The sequence below is a fragment of the Sapajus apella genome, unplaced genomic scaffold (genome assembly GCF_009761245.1).
Source record: "Sapajus apella isolate SASKATOON/1434 unplaced genomic scaffold, GSC_monkey_1.0 scaffold106, whole genome shotgun sequence".
Classification (NCBI taxonomy): Eukaryota; Metazoa; Chordata; class Mammalia; order Primates; family Cebidae; genus Sapajus; species Sapajus apella.
The window spans coordinates 3,236,252-3,261,960 of record NW_022437046.1 but is presented as its reverse complement, the minus strand read 5'-3'; the positions used below and the strand labels follow the sequence as shown (position 1 = coordinate 3,261,960).

The 25,709-nt window shown below is 36.1% G+C and overlaps 1 protein-coding gene across 1 annotated transcript in view; it reads left to right on the top strand.

Moving 5' to 3' along the window:
- The window catches only part of PGM2L1 (phosphoglucomutase 2 like 1), a 62,280-nt gene that overhangs the window by 19,161 nt on the left and 17,410 nt on the right, over positions 1–25,709 (top strand). The window contains exons 2-6 of the mRNA XM_032259053.1: positions 6,532–6,699; positions 9,241–9,347; positions 10,070–10,154; positions 12,450–12,533; positions 22,359–22,552. Of these exons, the coding sequence (XP_032114944.1) occupies positions 6,532–6,699; positions 9,241–9,347; positions 10,070–10,154; positions 12,450–12,533; positions 22,359–22,552 (638 nt within the window). The remainder of the gene's footprint in view (positions 1–6,531; positions 6,700–9,240; positions 9,348–10,069; positions 10,155–12,449; positions 12,534–22,358; positions 22,553–25,709) is intronic.

Sequence of the window (25,709 nt, the reverse complement as noted above, 5' to 3'; positions counted from 1 at the left end):
TACAGGTGAGGATACTGGAGTGAAATTACCTCTTCAAGGTCATAAAGCTAGTAATAGATACTGACTGGAGCCCTTGAACTCAGTGTACTTAGTACTTCACATGATCACTTACTGACAAAACCTGTAGAGTTTGAAAAGCTAATCTCAAAAATCATCTCATCTGCTTGGAATCAAGTCTAAGGGAAGGTGAAGTAACTTGTCCAGGATTATCTAGCTAAACAATTGCTGACTCAAGATCAGGGCCAAGCCTTCTAGAATTATACTTCAGTGATCTTTCTATCCTACAGTGGTCTACTTAGCACATTAGCCAATAATTGGATTCTTTGTTATCAAGAAAAGTAGGACATATCAGATATTTGTAGAAAGACAATAAACATTTGAAATATTTTATGTTGATACCTTATATGAGAAATATTTTTTAGTTAAAGCTTAATAGAGACAAATTTGACTATGTCATTGAACAGTAAAGTTGAGCTCAATATATGTGCTTTGTTAAAAAAATTATAATTTTTTTAAAAAAAGATTAGGTATTTTTTTGAAACAAAATAACATTATTTTAATTTTTCACACTAATTTGGTATATCTAATATTATCCTTAATAATAATGTTGTTTTTCAAGAATTATTTTCTACTTTGGGGGTACTTAGTACTTCATTTCATGGATATGATTTTTGTATTCATTAAGCAATTATTCAAATCACATTTTATATGATGAATATATTTTATATTCAAGTTTTGTATCTAAGCCGAATTAATTTCTGTTAATTCCTATCAATTTTTTTAAGATAGGGAAATTAAATCTAGAATTGCTGAAAAATCCTTTAAATGGGAAAGAATGATTAGTTTAGCATGAATATATTTTGGACTTAATGAGGAATCCTCTGACTTAGAAAACCTGTTCTGCTCCAAGACTCTAGACTTGGATCTTCAAATTGGCTTACCCTCAGAAGTAAATGTCAGCTGTGTTTACCTTTTAGATTTTCAGATTGCACTTTCCTATTTTAACTTCTGATTAGAAATAAGCTTTAAAATATGTTTGTCTTTCATTCAAGATGGGGGCAAAATAATAAATAGATAAACAAAATAAAAATATTTTTCTCTGTAGTTATATAAAACTGGTATTTATTATTTAGACACAAGTCTTTGTCAGTAACATTTTAAGATGTTATGTACAGTTTTGCAACTTTAGATTTGAGTTATTAAAGAGTCAGTTTTGTATATTGGCTCCCCTTTAGCTGTATAACAATATTAGAATTTGGGATGATGATGATTATTATTTTTAGATGGAGTTTCACTCTTGTTACATAGGCTGGGGTACAAATTGCTACCTCCATCTCCCAGGTTCAAGAGATTCTCCTGCTTCAGCCTCCCAAGTAGCTGGTATTACAGGGGTGTGCCACCATGCCCAGCTAATTTTTTGTATTTTTAGTAGAGACAGGGTTTCACCATGTTGGCCAGGCTGGTATCGAACTTCTGACCTCAGGTGATCCACCCGATTTGGCCTCCAAAAGTCCTGGGATTACAGGCATAAGCCACCACACCCAGTCTGAATTTGGGATTTTTAATATATATTATGTTCTTTTAGATCTGTTCCAATATTCTAAACAATGCGATTCATGTTTTTGAGTGTATTTAAGCTGTTAGGTTTTGTACAAGAATACTAATAAAGTAGATTCAAATTGTGTTAAAATTATTAAAATAGTAGGTTTATAAGCTAAGTAAAATAGTGGGTTTATAAGATAGGAAAAAAGATTTACAGGTTAAACTCTTTAATACGGTTTGGCTGTTTTGTCCCCTGCAAATCTCATGTTGAAATGTGACCTCCAATATTGGAGGTGGGTCCTGGTAGAAGGCATTTGGGTCATGGGGTTGATTCCCTCATGAATAGCTTGGTTCTCTGCTGGTGATAATAAGGAGTTGTCACTATGTTAGTTCACGTGAGAGCTGGTTGTTGAAGAGGCTGGCAGCTCTCTTTCATTCCTTCCCTTACCATGTGATAGGCTGGTTATCCTTCCCTTCTGCCATGACTAAAAGCTTCCTAGGCCTTACCAGAAGTGGAGCAGATGCTGGTGCAATGCTTGTACAGCCTGCAGAACTGTGAGCCAAATAAACCTCATTTCTTCATAAATTACCCAGCCTCAGGTATTCCTTTATACCAACACAGACAAACTAACACACTTCTCATTGGCAAACTTGATTACTTTTTTACACTCTTTTATGTACATTTATATTTATTATACATAAGTAATATTAAGAAGTCCCTAGTTATGAATTATGAACAGAATAGGTTCAGAAAAGCTTGGGCATGTTCAAAATGATCCTTCATAAGTTAATGTTAATACTTTCATTGGATAGCAGGCAGAGTTGATGTGACTTTTGGTCTGGCATGTAACCTTCTTCACGTCTATGAAAGTTTGTAAGAAGTTACCTTTTTTTTAAGTGGTTTTTAAAAAATCAGTTCTTTCATGTTTTCTTTGAATTTGGGCCTTATGGATTTACAATATGGAAAAAAGAAAACTCCACAAGTATTATGTAAGAAGATAATTTCTTTTCTTCATTTCAGCCATGTAAAGTTGAAGCAATCCATAGGATTAGAACCTAAAGGAAAATTTTTGGTATACAGGTAAAATTTGAAAATATTGCATGGCTTTTTTTCTATATTCTGTAGCTTACTGATTTCATACTAAACAATTAGCTTTATGATTGATGAAGTACAGAAAATGCTAGTAGTCACTAAAATCTCTTGGATTTTTCTACAGGATTACTTTTTTGGAGTACTAAAATTGTTAGGATTCCAAGATATGGTAGTTAAAAGCAAATTTATTTCAGATGAATGCATTTACTTTCTAAATAATTAATTTTCATTTTATATAATAGATCAGTGTATATATTTCTTTTTCCTTTTCTTTCTTTCTTTCTTTTTTTTTTTTTTTTTTTGAGATGGAGTCTCGCTCTGTTGCCCAGACTGGAGTGCAGTGGTGTGATCTCAGTTCACTCTAACCTCCGCCTCCTGGGTTTAAGCCATTCTCCTGCCTCAGCCTCCTGAGTAGCTGGGACTGCAGGCACACACAACCACGCCTGGCTAATTTTTGTATTTTTAGTAGAGACGAGGTTTCGCCATGTTGGCCAAACTGGTCTCAAGCTCCAGACCTCAGGTCATCTGCCTGCCTCGGCCTCCCAGAGTACTGGAATTACAGACGTGAGCCACCGTGCCCAGCCTCGTGTGAGTATTTCTCAAAAGCAGGTCAGTCAAATAGCTTTCCTACTGTCTTCGTCCTTTTTTTTTCTGACCAGGCTTCTACCTCCAAGTAATCAATGAATTGTAAACAAGCGCACACATTTAGAAAGCAAACAATAATTTGCATTTTAGAGAACTCCAATATATGTTTTATAGATTCAGATCTTATCAGTAGCTTTCTGTGAGTGGGAAAAGGAGAGCATTTGTGAGGTAAAAAATTGTTCACATAGACACACAAGTAGTGGTTTTTCTCAGCCATCACGAATACCTAACTAGTTTTTACCATAAAAAAGTAATATATGGCCGGGCACGGTGGCTCACGCCTGTAATCCCACCACTTTGGAAGGCCGAGGCCAGTGGATTGCTTGAGCTCAGGAGTTCGTTCGTGACCAGCCTAGGCAAAATGGTGAAATCCTGTCTCTACTAAAATACAAAAAATTAGCCAGATATGGCAGTGTGCACCTGTAGCCCCAGCTACTTGGGAGGCTGAGGCAGGAAAATCGCTTGAACCTGGGAGGCAGAGGTGGCAGTCAGCTGAGATCGTGTCACTGCATTCCAGCCTGAGTGACAGAGCGAGACTGCATCTCAAAAAAATATATATATAATATATACATAAAATATCCAAACAGTATCATGGCTGTCCATTAAATATAAGTCCCTTTTCTTCTTGAAACCCCATGTCTAATATCCCCTTCAGAGGTAATCACTATTTTTAGTTTCTTATATTTGCATGGAATACTTCTGGATGATATATAAATATATGCATACCTCAAAAAAAATGCATACCTCTTTGTATATAAATGAAAACACTGTGTATACTCTTCTGCTCTCCTTTTCATTTACTATACCTGAGTTTTACATGGAAATTTCATTTAAAAATAATTGGTTTATAATTCTTTAGAATCTTCATATATTATAGTTTATAAAAAATCATAGTGATATAATGACTAGCCAAAAAAATACAAATGTAATTTTATCTGAATGGAGAATATGTGATAATTATGGCTGCATAGATAGTTTTTAGGCTATATTTTTGGAAGTTTATAACATCAACATCTAATTTAATGTCTCACTGTTAAATAGTGGAGAAATCTGAGTTTAAAGTAGATTTCAAATGCCCATTTGATTATTTAGCTCTTTTTGCCATACAAATGTATTTATCATGTCTAGTATGTCCTTATTCTTTATTCGTTTTTATTTTTCTCTAACTTTCAAGCTTTTCAACAACCAGGAATTAGGTTAGTACTGGTTGTGAAGTCTGTAATTGGGAACGGAATTTTTAGGCCCTACTCTAGTAGCTGTGCAATTAAACATTAAGAAGTATACTTAGTAACCAATAGCATTTATGTCTGGTGGATCATTTATATGTGTGTGTGTGTACATGTGTGTATAAACACATATGCATATATATGTATATATATCTTGTAATAAAAAGGAATATCATTCTGCTTTGTAACTGGAGTTAAATTGTTATCAGAAGCATTATTAACACACCCAACCCAATTATTTTGTTTGTTTATGGTGAGATGGTATAGGTTTTAGAGCCAGACCAGCCTGGGTTCCCATCCTATCTAAATTTCCAGTACCAGCTCAGTATACTAGGCTTCCTTTCTAAATCTTCATTTCTTCATCTATACAATAGTAATATTAATAATAACACTACCCATACGATGCTGCAATGAATGTTCTTATATGAATAAATATTATTGTTCATGTGAAATTATTGCTGTGGACAGAAATCTATGAGCCAAAGGCATGTGCAATTTAAAATTTGATACTTGCTGTAAAACCACTGTGGAAAGACTATCCCAATTTACATTCCTACAAGCAGGGTATTACAGTACCATATACTCTTGACACATGAAGAGTTCATTCAATTTTTGCCATTCTTATGCCCATCTTTAAATGTTAGCCCTCTTCAAGTCTCTGACTTCTCTGTAAAATCTGGTGGTGTCTTAGCCATGATAGTACCCCAGATATTGTTATTCATATTTTTCTCTTAATAGCTATTCATATTTTTACGTAGGTTGTGTATTTGTTAGTGTATGCTGTTTATGAAACAGAAACTCCTTGAGTCAGGATTATATATCTATATGCTTTAACATCCATTAGTTTTAAGCAGATTAAAATTTCAGTTAATCTCATTCACCTTCTCATTAGTTTGGCCATGTACTCTGGTTACTTTAATTTCTATTGTAACCAGAAAACCATTTTGTTTAAATTGTATATTAATATGTTTTTATGTCTTTCTAAGGACAAATATACTGTAATATTTAGCACCTTTCATGTGCACTGGTTTATTACTCTGAATATTCATCATCATTGTGTAGATGTTGAAGAAGTAAACAGTATGAACTCAATTCATATTAATGTTGAAGATAGAAGTTGTGTTTCATCTCATTTTCTTAATATTTGACTTTTCCAAAAAGAAAATACTGGAAAATTCTATGTAAGTCTTACTGTTATTATAATTGCATTTCTATTTGAAACGTGACACTCTTTTGTGAAGCACCATTTTCAGTGACAGCTATTCTTGAGATTTATGAAAATAAGTTAAAGTACATGATAATGAAATACAGAATCCCTAATATAGATGTTGGCATGCCCTGCCTCACAAACCATGTTTGGAATGAATTTTTCTCATTCTTAATTAAGTTCACACTTAACACATAAAGCATTTTTATGGTCAACTTGTGCCATAGATAAATTGAATAGTTTTCTGTGATTTTTAAGGAGTAGAAAGGAATATCTGTTCATTTTGAATTGCAGAGGTCTAAGTAGGTAACTGGTAGGCATGTTTTAATGGTATTTATCCAGTAGTATCTCTATTTCTCTTAAAACTTAATGTATTAGCCATGCATGATGGCACATAGCTGTAGTCCCAACTTCTCAAGAGGCTGAGGCTAGATCACTTGAGCCCAGGAGTTTGAGGTTACAGTGAACTATGATTGAAACTTAACATAGACTCTAACTTAATTGATGTCATTTTTTACTAAGAGGTTTATTTTGGATCTATAGCTCTGATATTTATCAAATTTTTAAAAAGAATGTTCTCTAATATGCTATACAAATGCTACAAAATTTAGAGGTATGTAAATCACCCTCAACAGGCCCTTTCTCCTTTGGGGACTCAGTGAATGGCAGGTATTATTTTATTATACATACAAAGAAGTAGCACTGTGGAATTTCTACTGAATGTTGAACCTTGTGATATGTGCATATTGGCTCCTCAGAACTTCATATTAGGTCTCTGCTTGTGATCCTGGTTAAGTTTTAATACTTCTTTTTTATAGAATCCCAAAACAAAAGAGCAGATTGAAAACCTGTTACGGAATGGGATGAACAAGGAGCTGCGAGATCGTCTTTGTTGCCGAATGACTTTTGGGACTGCAGGACTTCGCTCTGCCATGGGGGCAGGGTTCTGCTATATTAATGACCTTACAGTAATACAGTCAACACAGGTAAGTATTATAAAGTATTAAGAGTGTATTTCTAGCTGGGCATGGTGTCTCATGCCATCCCAGCACTTTGGGAGGCCAAGGCGGGTGGATCATGAGGTCAAGAGATCGAGACCATCCTGGCCAACATGGTGAAACCCTGTCTGTACTAAAAATACAAAAATTAGCGGGCATGGTGGCGCATGCCTGTAGTCCCAGCTACTTGGGAGGCTGAGGCAGGTGAATCGCTTGAACTCGGGAGGCAGAGGTTGCAATGAGCCAAGATCACGCCATCCAGCCTGGTGACAGAGCAAGACTCTGTCTCAAAAAGAAAAAATTAAGAGTGTACTTTTTCTCAGTCTGGTTTTTTTGTTTGTTTGTTTATTTGTTTTGCTTTATAAATTAGGTAATGCCTTTCTAAACACACACACACAAAGCTTTATTTCCTAGAAGTTACTCTTATGTAAGTAAAAACTGTAGACTTAATTCTGACCTTTAGTCTTCCTTAAGATTTTAGAAGTCATTTATATATCTTCATGTCACTGACTGACTTTCTGATTAAGAGTTATTTTGGTTACCATTGTTAACTTCTTGACAATGTTACTTTGCATTTAAAAACAAGAAATGTATATTGGCATATCCAGTTAATACAAAGAAACAAACTTAGATAGAAGAAAATAATTACTCATTTTGGTATATGGCCATTCATAAAGGTTAACCAGAGTATTTGGAAAATTTAGTTGAAAATATTTTTGTTTATTATGATTTTCTATATCCATATGAGAGTTAATTATGTAATACGATACAATTCATTTTATTTCTCTCCATAGTTATGCTGCTTACTCTAGAAACAAATTGCTTCTCTTTGCAGTGAATCATCCTGTTTCAAATAACTACACTTTTGAGGCCAATAATGTATTTAGCATATACTAAAAATAGCTCTGGGCTAGAGAATTGTTCAGTAGACATAATTCTAATTGATACTCCCAAGTAGTAAATCATCTTTTGCCTTATTCTGAGAGAATTCTCTAAAGTCAAGGGCTAATGCAGGGGCGAGAGAGAAGGAATGACGGGATGGCTGAATAGGTAGGATACCTGCCACCTTCCTTACCCGCCCCACCCCCATTCCCCAACCAGAGATGCTTTAGTTCATTCTTTTCTTATACATTTAGACTCTTCATATGATTTCATTCAAAGTGAAGATTTCTTGACTTTACAAAGAGAGGTGGGGGAGGTGTTTGAAAATCAATTTCTACGGAAGTGCAAATTTTTACTGGATTTGGGATTCCATTGTGTGAAGTGGAAAAGCCCCATGGAATCTGATTCTTAAGCACTAGCCCTTTTCAGATGTCATAGGTTGGTGCAAAAGTAATTGCAGTTTTGGTCTTTTTTTTTTTTTTTTTTTTTATGGTAAAAACTACAATTACTTTTCTACCAACCAACACATATAGGGAAATAAGACGGATTCTGATAGCAGAGAATAATATGAGGGTCTGTGAGGTTTTAGGATAGTATCATCATTAGAAATAAATTGTTGAATCTAGCTGCTATGCTAAGCATGCACGCACTCATAGCTTATAGATTGGGAAAATTAATTGTACTTGAGAGATTCAGGCACCAAAAGTCACTGGGGCTTTGTCTGGTGCTACCACATACTTATTTAGCAGTGTCTGCCATATAATAGGTCTTCAATAAGTTAGTATAACTTAGTTTTAGTTGAATGAATGCCCTTAGGCAAGACACTACATGCAGCTTTAATCTTAGAGTCTCCTCTTTTTAAAAGAGATATTGAAAGAGACCAAATTAGAAATGATGTCTGCATTTTCTTTCTTTTCAGGGTTGTTATGATTAAATGTCCCATCTTTCTGTGGAACTAATTTTAAAGGACTGTAATATAAAATGTTTAAAAAAATTATTTTAAATATTAAAGTATTAAAATTAGCAAATCATTCATAAGATAGTTAAATGGTTTTAGTTTGTCATTGTGATGTTTTCAATATGAAATACTTCATTTCATTTTTTTGTCATCCATGACTGCAAATTTTCCTAGCCTATAATATTTTTTTCTGTGAGATTTTAAAACCAAAGAATTACAGAGGGATCAACCATTACAAGAAATGTTCTAGTGAAGAACTGTGTTGCTGATTAAAAATGTTTGCATCATAAACAGGTCAAATCTTTTGGTTAACTTCAATCGTATGATTTAGCAAGAACTTAAGACAAAATTCTGTTCTCTAGAGCCTTGAGACAAAAAACAGTTTATGTTGGCTCTTCTAATCATTTTTTTTTTAGCTTATTGTTGCTTATGTTTCTTCTGTTTTTCCTAATGTTTTACTTATTGAATTGGATTTAGTCGTTACTAAATCTGTATTTCCATGGTATTAAGATTGTCTGAAAATCCAGGAAATGTTGTATTGCTCCCACACTAGTAAACACGGGCCTAAAGATAGAAGCTACTTCCCTAGGAGCCAATACGCTACACACCAAACATAAAAATAAGAGATTCTGAGTCATATGAAATGCAAGCATCCATTAGGACTAATCTTTTGTGTTTATTTGCTTCAGGGGATGTACAAATACCTTGAGAGATGTTTCTCAGACTTCAAGCAGAGAGGCTTTGTGGTTGGATATGACACTCGGGGTCAAGTAACTAGCAGCTGCAGCAGCCAGAGGTACAAAGTTAATTGTTTCAAAGATTAAGTTGAAATAGAATAAAACATATTTAAAAAATTTTTTGTCCAACAGTAGGATTTATGAAACAATAGACTGTCAGATAGACATGTGATCCCATGCTCAGTTAGAGCTGAAATAGAAGAAAAGTGTTTCAAAGAAAAGCTTTAGATTTTCCAGAAAGGAGTAAAAATTTAAAATATTTAGAGTTCATATTTAGAATGACATCCTAGATTATAACTTTAATATTTTGGCAAATGCACTGGGTAGGAGAATAATGTAGCTTATATTCTCTCATTATATGCCTATTTGATTAGTTTTATGGTATTTTCATAAATAGATAATCATGATGTAATGATATCTTTCTTCAGGGAGTAATAATGCATATTGGGCTTATCAAAGTCTCTTCTTTCACTTTTTACATTCTTTTTGCCTTTTGTAGATTTTATTTCTTAGTAAAAGAGCCATAAAAAGATGAATGAGGGAAAAAGAGGAAACTGAAATATCAGTTATGTTAATTTTTAAACTCTTTTTTAAAAAAAAATCTTATTTATTTTAAATTTTCCAATTAGGGCATGAAGTTTAAATAATCAGTGATTATAAGAACAGGATATATTAGGCTACTCTTTATTCAGACTAATTATAATATGAAACATTTATGTGGAAGGTTGGTTTTTAAAAAGCATGGTAGGTAAAGGACTAAATGAAATGTCTCTTTTTTTAGGCTTGCTAAACTCACTGCTGCAGTCTTGCTGGCCAAAGATGTTCCTGTGTACCTTTTTTCAAGATATGTTCCTACACCTTTTGTAGTAAGTGTGTTGTGTTAGTGATCATACAGCTTGCTGCTCTTGAAAGATTTCTTAAATCAACTAGGATTCAAATCATTTTCATGCTTGTAGTTCTGTATTGCGTAATATGAGGGACCAATGGAAGGAAAATAAATTTTGCTTTGAGTTTATTTTCATTCAACAAACATTTGTTAAACTTAGCTAAGAACTTAAGCTATAAAAGTTAACAAGTCTACAGTTTTAGTGGAATATTTTAATACTCTTCTTTCAGAAATTAATTCATTGGGCAGACAAAAATGATGAAGGTTAGATTCGAACACATTGTCAACAGGCTTGATTTGGGTGTGCGTGTGTGTGTATATGTGTAAACATGCTCTTTTGAGTCACAATAGGATTTACATTATAAGCAGAATCACAGTCTCAATAAATGCCTAAGAACTGCTTATCAAACCATATACCTGGACCCCAATGCAATGAAATCAGAAATAAAAAGCCCATAAATCCTCCCATGTTTGAAATATTAAAAATAAATTAATAAACTATTTGTGGATTAAGGAAGATAATATAATGCAGATTAGAAGTTATAGGCAGTCCTTGCTTTGCACAGTAGTGTGGGGCTATAAAGATAGCTGTACAAGCCAAAACCATGCCACGTGATCTTAATCATCAATGAGAAAAATCATCACTGTTTCATGACCTTTAACATTTTTTTACCAAAACATTAAAAACATTCTTACTCTTGGTTAAAAATGTATAGGGAAAAGAAAAAAAATGGTAAAACTAATGTTTATTTAGTACCTTTTAATTTAAAACATTAAGAAACATTGATAACTAAAGTGCTTTATTTCTTCATAAAAAGAACTTAGGAGGCTGGGAGCAACAGCTCAGGCCTATAATCCAAGCATTTTGGGAGGCCGAGGCAGACAGATTGCCTGAGGTCAGGAGTTCAAGACCAGGCCGACTAACACAGCGAAACCCTATCTCTACTAAAAATACAAAAATTAGCCAAGCATGGTGGTACACATCTGTAATCCTGGCTACTCAGGAGGCTGAGGCACAAGAATTGCTTCAACCTGAGAGGCAGAGGTTGCAGTGAGCCAAAATCTTGCCACTGCACTTCAGCCTGGATGACAGAGCAAGACTCTGTCTCAAATGAATAAATAAATAAACCTTATCAGGAGATAAACAGAGCTTGTTTCTTATGATTATAATTTATATGTATTACAAGCAAGCTTCTTTTCTGTGCCTTGGCAAATTGTTAATACACCTTTCTGAGTTTGGATTCATTTCCAGCATCTTATCCTTTGTTAATTTCAATGTCATGAAATATCTCTGGGAGTTCCTTTAATGTGAAGGGGTTTTTTTTTGTCATTTCCTCCAGGACATCTTATCCTTCTCATCACAATCCCGTTCCTCATTTAATCCATGTGTCCGCCTTCACTACACTCCCCCAGTAGCATGTCTAAAGTCTCTTGAATGGCAGCAGTGTCAGCATTCCCACTTATTTTTTCTATAACTCCATTTATGTTCAATTCAAATTTTTCTCTATTATTACCAATTTTTGCTTCTTTGCTGCACTTTGACCTTTGTTGGCCAGTTCCCACTTTCCATTATCCATTTTTGTAAACTGTCATGTGTGTTTATTGCTGGGAGAAAAGGAGGCAATAGAGCCACATGTTTTGCAGTTTGTGTGAGCGCTAAATAAGAGATGCTCAGTGACTGACCACTGACACACTTTTAAAGAATGACATGATTGGTCACTTATCATGATGTGTCTCTGTTATAAATGTAGGATGTGTGGACTGAAGAGCTAGAAGCCAAGTGTATACTTGATGCAGATATGGTTAACATTACCATGGTAACTGAAATTTCAAAGTGTTGTTTGGAGGCTGGTGCTATTTAACAAAAGCACAGTATCAGTAATTCATGTATAGAAACTGTGCAAAGCAAGGACTACCTGTAAGTTTTTAAAACGGTGCAATAATGAAAACAATACATAGCAAAATTATGGGATATAACTAAAGCCCTCCTTAGAAGGAAATGTATAGCCTTAATTAATATATAAGGAAAAAATATTTTAAAATAATGAGTTAACTTTCACTTAATATGTTTGTGTTAGAAGGAATTCAAAAAAGAAAAGGAAGGAAATTAATAAAGATATGAGGAAAGATTAAGTAAAAAGAAAATAAAGAGGATATAAACAAAAGCAATATTATACTATAATGCTTTTCTTGTTATTTAATCAAAGTTATTCTGGTGTCAAATGTGTAAATAGCTAGGAAGCAAAAAGTAATTATGTTGTTATTAATTTTTCAGCCATATGCAGTTCAGAAGCTCAAAGCAGTTGCAGGTGTGATGATTACTGCTTCTCACAACCGGAAGGAAGACAATGGATACAAGGTAAACCTTGGATTCCTGACCTTTGCTTATCTTATAGTTCATCTTTTTAATTCAAATAATATGTGCTGAGTATGTTTTCTATACTGGAAAGCAGAGGTAGACATTGGGAACAGAAAATTAAAAACACTGAGGCTGGTCCTCAAAGAATGTGTATCTCTAATAGCATTTATTATTTCTCAATATGTACAATTACAAAAATCTCTTCTTTAGTTCTTTTATTTCTAATTGTCCTTGCTTTCTCTATCCCTTCCTAAATCCATACTTTACTATTTCATAAGGTCACATTGTAGTGAGAACTTGAAAAATGAATGGGAGTTTTCAACAACAGAGCCAGAGGAATGGTACTTTGTCTGCACTCTCCTCCTCTCCCTCTGACTTTCTGCTGGAGCTCCCTGTTGGCCACCAGATTCCACTTGATATATCAGCATCTGTGGCAGAAAGCAGAGTTGAGAAGGGTGAAAAGTGGCTCTGGAGGGGAAACAGAAGAATGTAGCACAGTATTGAGCCACCGTTTGGGGCTTCTGGGTGGGTGATGAGTCTGCGTCCTTGTATTTATTTTTCTTCTTGTGTTGAAAGACTCCAGACATACCAAGCTCTGTTTTACTGGCAGAAATCAGCATTTCAATCTTCTGGTCATACCATTGCTCCCTTCTGGTCTCCAGCTCCTCCAATATAGCAAGCCCTTTCCCACCTCTGAGCTGTTATAATTGTTTTGTCTTCTGCTTGGATTGCTCTTCTCCAGATCTTTCCAACTTGCTTCTTTTCTTTTTTCTTTTCGTTTTTAAGAAGAAGAAAGGAGGCTCACTCTTTCGCCCAGGCTGGAGTGCAGTGGCACAATCTCTGCTGACCATAACCTCCACCTTCCGGTTTCAAGCGATTCTCCTACCTCAGCCTCCCGAGTAGCTGGGATTACAGGCGCCTGCCACCACGTCTGACTAATTTTTGTATTTTTAGTAGAGACGGGGTTTCACCATGTTGGCCAGGCTGGTCTCAAACTCCTGACTTTGTGATCCTCCTGCCTCAGCCTCCCAATGTGCTGGGATTACAGGCGTGAGCCATCTTTGGGTTTCTACTCAGATAGTGCTTCCTTGAAGGACCTTCCCTGGCTACCTTATATAAAGTGGCTTCCGTCAGTGACTGTTTCTTGTCCTCTTATTTCCTTCACAGAACTTATCACTGATTCTTCCTTTTTCTTTCTTTTTTTTTTTTTTTGAGAGATGGGATCTCACTCTGTTGCCCAGGCTGGAGTACAGTGATATGATCACTGTAGCCACAAACTCCTGAACTAAAGGGATTCTCCAGCCTCAGCCTCTGAAATAGCTGGGGCTATGGGCATGTACCACTTGCCTGCTTTTTTTCTTTTTTATTTTGGTAGAGACAGGGTCTTACTGTGTCCCCACACTGGTCTCAAACTCTTGCCTCAAGCAATCCTCCCACCTCAGCCTCCTAAAGTTCTGGGTCTGGTTTCCTTTCTTTCTTTTCTTTCTTCTCTCTTTCTTTCTTTCTTTTTTTTTTTTTTAATTGAGACAAGGTCTTGCTCTGTCACCAAGTCTGGAGTACAGTGGCACAATCATAGCTAATTGCAGCCTCAACCTTCCAGGATCAAGCAATCCTCCTGCTTCAGCCTTCCAACCACAGGCATGAGCCACCATACCCAGCTAATTTTTTTATTTTTAGTAGAGACAGTGTCTGGTTTTGTTGCTCAGGCTGTGGGTCTAGTTTCTTTATAATGAATAATCTTATTTTTTTGACCCTCCTCATCCCATAAATATAAGTTTCTGGGTAGAGAACATATTTACTGTTGAACATATTTGGCACATAGTGGTCCCTCAATGATTTTTTTTCCTTAATAAATAAGCACAAGGTTAAAAAGTTAAACAGTAAAAAGTTATCTGTCCCATCTCTGTCCCCTAGTACCTTTTCTCAGAAGCAAATACTGTTTCCAATTTTCATTTCCTTTCAGGGATAGTCCATGCATATATAAACATATATGTGTTTGTCACTTCCCCATCTTTTTCCCCATAAATGTTAGGGTACTATATAATAGTATTCTGTACTTATTTATCTGTTGCTTATTTCACACAACAATATGTCTTACAAACCATGTTTCTCTTTCTCCTTCTCCCTTCCCCTCTTCTCATTCTATGTGTATGTATGTACATATGTATATACTTGTAGATATATACACACATAGATGTACATATATACACATACACATGTATATATAGTCAATATGTACAGTTTAACCTTGTGCTTGTATATTAAGAAAGGTGTGTGTATGTGTGTGTGTATTTGCGTATACATACAAAAAAGTGTGTATACACAAACACATACAACTTTTTTTCTTAATATACAAGCACAAGGTTAAACTGTACGTAACACAAATACACACACACATACACACACACACTTTTTTTCTTAATATACTTAATATACACACTTTTTTTCTTAAGCACAAGGTTAAACTCTACATATTGTGTATCACTATGAAAAGGATAATTGGAGTTTGAGAGATAGCAAAGTTGAGGGTTATAGTTCTGTTAATGCCAGGATATAAATTAGACTTTTGAGTGGTTACTTTCCTGAATATTTTGTTGGAAAAGCAGATCTAGATTTTTTAATGTCTTGCTGGTGTACGAAGGGTTGTTTTCTGGAACTTTAGGCTGTGGAGTGGAGGGTTTATGACTTTTTTTAGGAGGTGTTTAAAGCTTTAGCCGAGTGTGATGAATTTATAAGTTAATTCCCACCACCTTAACTGCCTTTGGAGTAGACAGAATAACTGAAAATGGGTCTTCCCAGGATGGGCCTAGAGAGGGAGAGTTTGAGGGGAGAGAATTAACAAGCACCAAGTCTCCAGGGCAGGAGAGAAATACTGAGAAGGCCATGCCAGTGTTCAGGAGAAGATTAACTTTTTGAACCTTTATGATTAGCTTTATCTGGGGCTTTGTGAGGGTGATGGCTGTGCTGGCACTTGCTTTAGGCCCCCTTCGTTCTGCCATTGGGTTATTTGCTTAGATACCTTAGGCCCTGGGAACCTTTGTCCCCTGGGACAGTGTGCTTTTCAGTGATTCCCTTGGTACAGTAGGCATGGAAAAGATGGTGGTCCATTCCTTTGGGGACAATTTTTTATACAATGTCCCTTTAGACTGCACTGGTAACAAGCGTTTCTTTAAGACCTCTGGTCAATGAAAGGAGTTCCTTAGAACTTCCGCTGGAGTGATTGACTTTTTGAGTCTTCCTGCACCCTCGAAAATTAAAACAGAAACCGTTAAATCTCCCGGATGGAGAGAGATGGGAGGGGGTCATGGTGCTGGGAAGTTCTTGCCCTTAAAATTACGCCCCCTTGTAAACCTGAAAAAAGAACACATTCCCTCAGTATGAATATATACCTGCATGAATATATATCTGCTTTATTCATAAAATTAATTTCATCTTTATCTTTTTTAATGTGACTACTAGAAAATGTGAAATTTTATATGTGGCTTGCATTTGTGGCATACCTATTTCTTTTGGGCACTACTGATCTATAGGATAGATTTTTAGAGGTGAAACTTTTGGGTTCTTTTGTTTTTGTATTTTGAAATGAAGCCTTGCTCTGTCACCCAAGCTGGAGTGCAGTGGCACTCAAGCGATACTCCTGCCTCAGCCTCCTCCTGGGTAGCTGGGAATACAGGCGTGTGCCACCATAACTGGCTAATCTTTGTATTTTTAGTAGAGACAGGTTTTGCCATGTTGGCCAGGCTGGTCTTGAACCCCTGACCTCAAGTGATCTACCTGCCTCAGCCTCCCAGAATGCTGGGATTACAGGTGTGAGCCACTGCACCTGGCCTAGAGATGAAACTTTTGGATCAAAGGGAATATGCAAATAAAGTTTGGCATTCCGTATTCAAGGTGGTTGTACCGTTTGATACCCTCACCAACAATACGTAAGGGCCTTTATCCTATATCCTCCATTATTATATTATCAAAGTTTTTAATCTTTGCCAATGAGATGAGTGGAAATGTTATTTTTAATCTATACCTGTCTTATGAGTGAGGTTGAGCATCTTTTCATGTATTTATAAGATTATTTGTGTTTCCCTTTCTGAAGAGTCTGTTAAAGGATTTTTTTTTTTAACAAACTTTATCTTGTAGAGCTGTTTTAGATTCACAGCAAAACTGAGCGGAAGGTACAGAGATTTCCGGTATACCCACCTGTCCCCACATATGCATTAACAACATCCCCCACCAGAGTGGTACATTTGATGAGCCTACATTGACATGTCATTATCACCCAAAGCCCGTAGTTTATATTAGAGTTCATTCTTTGCAGATTTTTTGGATTTTGGCAAATGAACAATGACATGTATCCACCATTAGAGTATCATACAGAGTATTTTTGCTGCCTCCAGAATTCTCTGTGTTCTGCCTGTTCATGCATTCTTCCTCTTTAACCCCTGGCAAATACTGATCTTTTTACTGTCTGCATAGTTTTGCCTTTTCCAGACTGTCATGTTGTTGGAATATATAATATATAGCCTTTTTAGATTGGCTTCTTTTACTTAGTAATTTCCTCCATGTCTTTTCATGGCTGGATAGCTCATTTTTTTTTTTTAGCACAAAGAATAATATTCCATTGTCTGGATGTACCACAGTTTATTTCTCCATTCGCCTACTGAAGAACATAATAGATTCTTCTAAATTTTGGCAATTATGAATAAAGCTGCTATAAATATTTGTGTGCACATTTTGTATGACATAAGTCTTCATTTCTTTGTATAAATACAAAAGAGTATGAGTGCTGAGTCATATGGCAAGAGTATGTTTAGTTTTGTAAGAAACTGCCAAACTGTCTCCAAAGCAGCTATACCATTTTAAATCTCCACCAGCAATGAATGAGAGCTCCTGTTGCTCTACATCCTTGCAAGCATTTGCTGTTGTCCGTGCTCTGGATTTTGGCCATTCTAATAGGTGTGCAGTAGTATCTCATTGTTGTTCTAATTTGCATTTTTCTGATGACATATGATGTGAAGCATCTTTTCATATGCTTCTTTACCATCTGTGTATTCTTTCTGGTGAAGTGTCTGTTTTGCTTTCTTGTTGAGTTCTAAGAATTCTTTATATAGTTTGGATAACAGTCCTTTATCAGATATATCTTTTGCAAATATTTCTCCCAGTCTGGCTTGTCTTTTTATTCACTTGGCAGTGCCTTTTACAGAGTAGAAAATTTTATTTTAATTTTAAATCCAGCTTATCAGTTCTTTGTTTCATGGATCATGCGTTTGGCGGTGTACCTAAAAAGTTATTGCTAAATCCAAGATCCTCTAGACTTCCTCTCATCTTCTAGGAGTTTTACAGTTTTGCATCTGTTAAACTATTTGCCCATTATTCTTTTGCTGTTTCTTATTGATTTGTGGAACTCTTTATACATAAAAAATAGCTCTTGGCCATCTGTTTTGCAGACATTTCCCCCTAGTCCTCTTGGTTTTATTTATTTATTTATTTATTATTTATTTACTTTTCCATGCCTGATATTATGGTATTTTTCCCATTTGAAAACAAAGTTATTTTGTTATTTTTATTGGTGTAATATTTCATTTATATATTAATTTAGAGAGCTTCAATATTTTAATAATTGAGTCTCCCTATTCAAAAATAGATGTGTCTTTCTATTCTTTTTTTTTTTTTTTTCTTTTTTTGAGACGGAGTTTCGCTCTTGTTGCCCAGGCTGGAGTGCAATGGCACGACCTCGGCTCACCGCAACCTCCGCCTCCCGGGTTCAGGCAATCTCCTGCCTCAGCCTCCTGAGTAGCTGGGATTACAGGCACGCGCCACCATGCCCAGCTAATTTTTTGTAGTTTTAGTGGAGACGGGGTTTCACCACGTTGACCAGGATGGTCTCGATCTCTTGATCTCATGATCCACCCGCCTCGGCCTCCCAAAGTGCTGGGATTACAGGCGTGAGCCACCGCGCCCGGCCGTGTCTTTCTATTCTTTCAAGGCTTCTTTTAGATTGTTTGGTAGTATTTTAAACATTTTTCGCCAAGAGAACTAAATTGTTTATTGATTATGTATGATAATGGATGATACACAAGCTTAATTCTCATCTCTAATTTTATCTGTACCACTATTCAATTTAGATATATTGCATAGTATGTGTCGACAATCATTTTTATAACCAATAATTTCATGACTTTGCTTGGGTAATCCCTTTTAATGGTGAACTTCAGGTCACAACAGTAACTATCAGTTCAACTACACCAAGGTTTCTGAACACAGTGGCTTCTCCACCCAAGCAGGTTGTATATGAACTCCAAATAGAACCTGGCATCACCCTAAAGCAATTCTAACTTCACACTGTTGGGGAAATTTACCAAGATGGCTTCAGAGTAGACCAACTTTACACAGCACATTTAAAAAAAAGACACATTTATTCAGCGTCATGATCAGACTATTACCTTTAGCAATCAACAGCATGGGTACAAAAAACAAAAAAAACAAAACTACATTAAAACCCTGTGTTGGAATTCTTTACACTTTCCACAGAACAGGAACTAAAATAACCTGTTATACAATTTGTCACAAATACAATCCTCGAGTTTTTTGCCCATACATGTGAGTTTTTGTCTAAAACATGTCTTCTTTTTAGCAGCTAGGCCCTGCCACCACTGTGCTTAGCTGAGTTCACAAATCTGTTGTAATCTGTAGCTTCCCTGTCACTTCTCTGGCTCTCCTCTCCTGCTAAGCTTTGTTTCCTGGCAGTAATTAAAATCTGCCACTGCCGTAGCTACTGCTACTACTGGAACCACCATAGCCACCTTGGTTTCATGGTTTAGAAAAGCATTGGCCTCCAACACCATAGAGGCCAGAGCATCTGCCTCCAAAGTTTCCTCCTCCATGGGTCCAAATTTTTTCTTTTTTCTGGGACAGGTCTCACTCTGTTGCCCAGGCTGGAGTGCAGTGGTGCAACTTTGGCTCACTGCAACCTCTGCCTCCCAGGTTCAAGCGATTCTCCTGCTTCAGCCTCTCGAGTAGCTGGGACTGTAGGCACACCCCACCAAGCCTGGCTAATTTTTGTATTTTTAGTAAACATGGGGTTTTGCCATATTGGCCAGGCTGCTCTCGAACACCTGACCTCAGGTGATCCACTTGCCTCAGCCTCTCAAAGTGCTGTGATTACAGGCGTAAGCCACTGCACCCAGCCGGGTCCAAAATTTGAAGACTGTTGTAATTGCCAAAATCATTGTAGCTTCCACCCACTCCAGAATTGCTTCCATCATCACCAAATCCATTATAGCCATCTTCACTGCCACCATATCCACCACCACAGCTGCCACCACAGCCAGCATGACCACTAAAGTTTCCTCCACAACAAAAGTTGTCATTCCCACCAAGACCACCTCCACAACCACCACCAAAGTTTCTAGAATCACTTGGACCTCTTTGGCTAGATGAAGCATTAGCCATCTTTTGCTTTGACAGGGCTTTCCTAACTTCACAGTTGTGGCCATTCACAGTATGGTATTTCTGAATGACAATCTTATCCATGAAGTCATGGTCATCAAAGGTTACAAAGGCAAAGCCCCTTTTCTTATCACTGCCTCTGTCAGTCATGATTTCAATCACTTCATTTTTTCCATACTGATCAAAATAATCTCTTAGATGATGTTCTTCAGTGTCTTCTTTAGTGCCACCAACAAATATCTTTTTCACAGTTAAGTGGGTACCTGGTCTTTGAAAATCTTCTCTTAGACAGCTCTCTTTGTTTCCACAACTCTTCCATCCACCTGGTGTGGCCTTGCATTCATGGCTGCATCTACCTCTTCCACAGTGACAGATGTGACAATCCCAAAGCCCCTGGAGCGCTTGGTGTTTGGATTTTTCATTACCACTCAGTCTGTGAGCATTCCCCATTGCTCAGAATGGCTCCTCAGGCTCTCATCGGTTGTTTCAAATCTCAACCCTCCAATAAAGAGCTTCCTCAGCTGTATGGGCTCTTTAGGAGACTCTGACTTAGATATGACAGCAGGGGCAAGAGAGACTTTAACAATGCTTCCTCAGCAGCATCCACGGGCAGAAAGGAATAAGCTAACTTCAATGTTTTTTTAAACTAGATTTTTCACATATTTTTTGACGTTTATTCCTGGATACAGTTTGTTGTATGAATTTTTATGTTACTATGTCAGATAGGGATGCTTTCTGGTGCAGATTAAGTAAAACCAACAAAAGCAGCTTAAGCTGATAGGAGTTTATTTTTCTCACATAACAAAATGTCTAGAGGTAGATGGCCACAGGCACGGTTCTGTAGCTCCATGATGTCAGGCCTGGTGTCTGCAGTTTTTCTGGCCTTACTCTCAAACATGGTCATCACATGGTGGTTGCTGTACCTCCAGGCATCACGTCCACAGATAAGGCAAGGAGAAGGGGACAGAGAGAAAGGACAGGATTTTTTTTCTTATGTTTTATAAATTTTCATGTGAGCTTTCAGAACTTATGGAGAGAATCTTTTTTATGGCTTGAAATATGGGAGCATCCTTCCAAGACAGTTTTGTTTTAAAAATTCTGCTAGAACCTTAAGGGTTTTGCTGACTAGAGACAGTTTCTGTGTTAACTTATTGTTTCTCATCCTAAAATAGTTGAAGTGCAGAGCTTGGATTTGAACAATGTTTTAATTTCCCAGAACCCAAGAAGAAACAAACATGCTTCTTAATTATCTCTGTATAATAGTGGACAAGACTTTTTCTATTCTGCATTTTCACTGAGAGTGAAATGCTTCAAGGTTACCATTTTTATTTGGCGGTCTCATTTCCAACTCCTTACCTTGCACATGGGCATTGCAACCCAAGAACCAGATAAATGGACAGTTCTGAAACCCCAGGTAACCACAATATCAGTACCACAGGCTTATCACTCTGCTTTCTGATTCTTTTTTTCTCACTGCCTGGAGTTGTCCCTTTTATCTTGTGAATTATGCTATGCATTTAAGGTAATCTTTTCCTGTTTTATATAGCATTTTGAGGTGTTTATAGAGCACAGACTTTTAGGTCATCTGGTTTACCATATTCTTTGTATAGAGGTTAGTACACAGTACAGATTCAAATGTATTCTTCAAATGTATTCAAATATATGAACCTGGGAGGCAGAGGTTGCAGTTCCTTCATTCAGAATGAAATAGAGGGGATTCGTGTCGTGTACATGGTAGAAGTCACCATAGATATTCTCTAACTTTCTAAATTTGAAATCCTATAAATTATTAGAATTACATTTTCTTGCTTTTTTGGTAACTGTTCCTAATGTCTTATTGATCAGGCTACTTGACAAACTGAAAACTCATTGAAATTTATATGGATAATTAACATGCTAATTGTTACTAAACTATATTTGGTATGATATAAATTCCACTTTATAATGGAAAAATGACTTTTTTCTATATCACATAATAGAACTACTTTATTAATGTTAAGTTAAATAATATCAAGTTTTAGGGAATATTCTATGGTTCCTTGGATTATCTTTGGTATCAAGTTATAGGTTTAACAGTATGATTAGACACTAAGGCATATGCATATTATAATGTTATCATAATAATGCCCTGCTTGTATTTTACTCATATTACTATTAGAGTATACTTCTAAAAGAAAATCATATATGATCATTTTATTGAAGAGTCCCTATAGAGTCATTACTATCAATATCTTTTGATATTTATTAAATTAGTCCTATGTTGATTTTTTTACTTGATCAATTTGATATTCTTTTTAATAAAGCTGAAGATCTCTACTATAGGTAAGAAAAATATCTGACAAGCATTTTAAGTAATTATAGTTATATTTACTCATCATCTAGGTTTACTGGGAAACTGGTGCTCAGATCACGTCTCCTCATGATAAAGAAATTCTAAAATGTATAGAAGAATGTGTGGAACCCTGGAATGGTTCCTGGAATGATAATTTAGTGGATACCAGTCCGCTGAAGAGAGACCCTCTGCAGGACATTTGCAGGAGATACATGGAAGATCTGAAAAAGATCTGTTTTTACAGGTATCCAAGTGGGAATATCGAATAATATTACTTTAGAATAACGATAACAAAGGAGGAGAAGAAAAAGTGATTAAAATGTGTCGTCTATTTATTAGATTAAAATTATAGCTAAATAGCACTCATAAGAGTCAAAGAGTGGAAACCCAAGTAGCCATTAACTAATGAATGGATAAATAAAACGCGGTATATCCGGCCAGGCGTGGTGGCTCTCGCCTGTAAACTCAGCACTTTGGGAGGCTGAGGTGGCCGGATCATGAGGTCAGGAGATTGAGACAATCCTGTCCTGACTAAAATGGTGAAACCCCGTCTCTACTAAAAATACAAAAAATTAGCTGGGTATGCTGGCATGTGCCTGTAGTCTCAGCTACTTGAGAGGCTGAGGCAAGAGAATCATTGAGCCTGGGAGGCAGAGGTTGCAGTGAGCTGAGATCATACCACTGCACTGCAGCCTGGGTAACAGAGTGAGACTCTGTCTCAAAAAAAGAAAAAAAAAATGGTATATCCAGACAATGAAGTATTATTCAGCAACAAAAAGAAATGAAGTACTTATATACTACAACATGCATAAACCTTGAAAACATCATGCTAACTGAAAGAACCCAGTCACAAAGAACCACATATTATATGATTCCATTTATATGACATATGCAGAATAGGCAAATTTATAGAGACAGAAATAGATTATAGGTTACTTGTGACTTGAAGGAATGAAAGGGTTGGGAGCTGGGAGCTACTGAATATAGTTTCTTTTTTTTTATTTTGAGACAGATCTCACTCTTGTCACCCAAGCTGGAGTGCAGTGGCGTGATCTCAGCTTACTGCAACCTCTGCCTCCCTGGTTCAAGCAATTCTCCTGCCTCAGCCTCCAAAGTAGCTGGGACTGTAGATGCCTACTACCATGCTGGGCTAATGTTTGTATTTTTAGTAGAGACAGGTTTTTACCATGTTGGCCAGGCTGGTCTTGAACTCCTGACCCCAGGTAATCTGCCCACCTCAGCCTCCCAAAGTACTCGGATGACTGGTGTGAACCACCATGCCCAGCCTAGAGTTTCTTTCAGGAGTAATGAGAATGTTAAGATTGATCATGGTCATGGTTGAACAACTCTATGAATATAGTGAAAGTCAATCATATATTTTAAATGGGTGAATTATGTGGTATTATGAATTATATCTCAATAAAGCTGTTAAATTATACTTAAATATATGTATTTCTTCTATGTTCGATCAATACATTTCCTTTAAGATTTATTTTTCCTTAACCATATCCATATTTCCATAATTATCTCTATAATTCTTCTGTAAATAGCTAACACTATTGCTAGGAAGAATCCTGTCTTACTGAGTGCATTTTTCTTATCCTACAAAATAATTTTAGCTTTTTCTCCACTTTATTTTAATTTCAAAAGTATACCCATCAAGGTATCAATTGTTCACTTCTCTATCTAAAATAAGTGGACAAGGCCGGGCACGGTGGCTCACGCTTGTAATCCCAGCACTTTGGGAGGCCGAGGTGGGTGGATCACGAGGTCAAGAGATCGAGACCATCCTGGTCAACATGGTGAAACCCCGTCTCTACTAAAAATACAAAAAATCAGCTGGGCATGGTGGTGCGTGCCTGTAATCCTAGCTCCTCAGGAGGCTGAGGCAGGAGAATTGCCTGAACCCAGGAGGCGGAGGTTGCGGTGAGCCGAGATCGCGCCATTGCACTCCAGCCTGGGTAACATGAGTGAAACTCCGTCTCAAAAATAAAATAAAATAAAATAAAATAAGTGGACAATAATACTAGCTCAATGCTACCACCTCTACTCAGTCTAAAAAGAATTTGATTCTTTTGTTATCCTTTCTGTCTTTGCTCATTTTTATTTTTGTTTTTTAAAGAGTATATGGGCAAAAGCAAATTAACAAGTGAACCTGACTATTTATCAAGCTGAAGGCATAATTACACAGAGAAGAATTATTTCAAGTGACTTTATATTAACTGACTATACATTTCTAGTGGGATACATCCTAAGGATAAAGAACCACAAAGAAACCTCAAATTGTATTTGATAGCTATACTGTTAGTAGTAATACTGGTGGTTTTACAGATATAAATAAATATGTAGATAGACATACACATACATATTATAAAACAAATGCGTAATTATGCTAATATCAGTAGGATCCAAGATTTTAGTTTAAGAGAAGCAAATGTAAATCAAACAAAATATTTTTTAAATTACAATTTTAAATTTGAATTTGAAATACGTTTTATTTACCTAAAATGTTAAAATACTAGTTCTGTTACTAAAAAGGCCCATGCCTACCACTAAAGCCCAGATTGTGGTTTCTAAATACCATTTTCAAGTAAAAGGAACCAGGGCTTATTGGAGAAATTGATTCTTATCAAGGATTGGAGCAGAAAATGTACTAAATTAGCCTGAGATGACTTTTTTTTTTTCTTTGCCATAAAGCAGTTTAGCTTTCAAAGATACTGGGGTCATATCAAAAGGATCTAGGAGCCAACTCGAAGGGGCTCCCACTGACCAAAGATTGGATAGTTGGGCATCAAAAAGAATAATCACTTTAATGAATTAAAACATTAAACATAAAAAGCCCATGACTGTTAGTAATACTAAAAAAAGCACTTTATTGGTCACCTTTGGGAGTTGCTGGACTGAAAATCACTCATGCTGAAATTTGATAAGTTCTAAATTTTCTTTCTGAAAATCAATAAATGTTTGAAACTTTCTCCTAATTTATTCTGTCTTTTCTATATGAACTGAATTTTAGGACTAATCAAATGGTTGTTGAAGCATCATTATTTTGAAAAGAAAAATCCAATAAATGCAGAAGGAATAATAGCATTTTCAAAATCACTACTTTGTGACCTTTAATAAATAATGTATCTAAGTAATGCTTATCAAGGGCTGCTAAGACCCATAGGTGAAAAGTTGATGGGAAATTTTTTGATGTAAGGATTAGGCTGACACTGATGAATCTTAATTTAACACCATTTAAAGTAAGGTACAAATTGTGTGCCTCCACCTGTTAGTCAATAGAAAATACACAGCACCTATTCTTGTCCAAAGAATTGAAATTGAATCTGATGTCACCTCTAAATGCAGCTGCCTATTTATGGAACAAATAGGATAGAGGAGGCATGGTAATGGCAAAA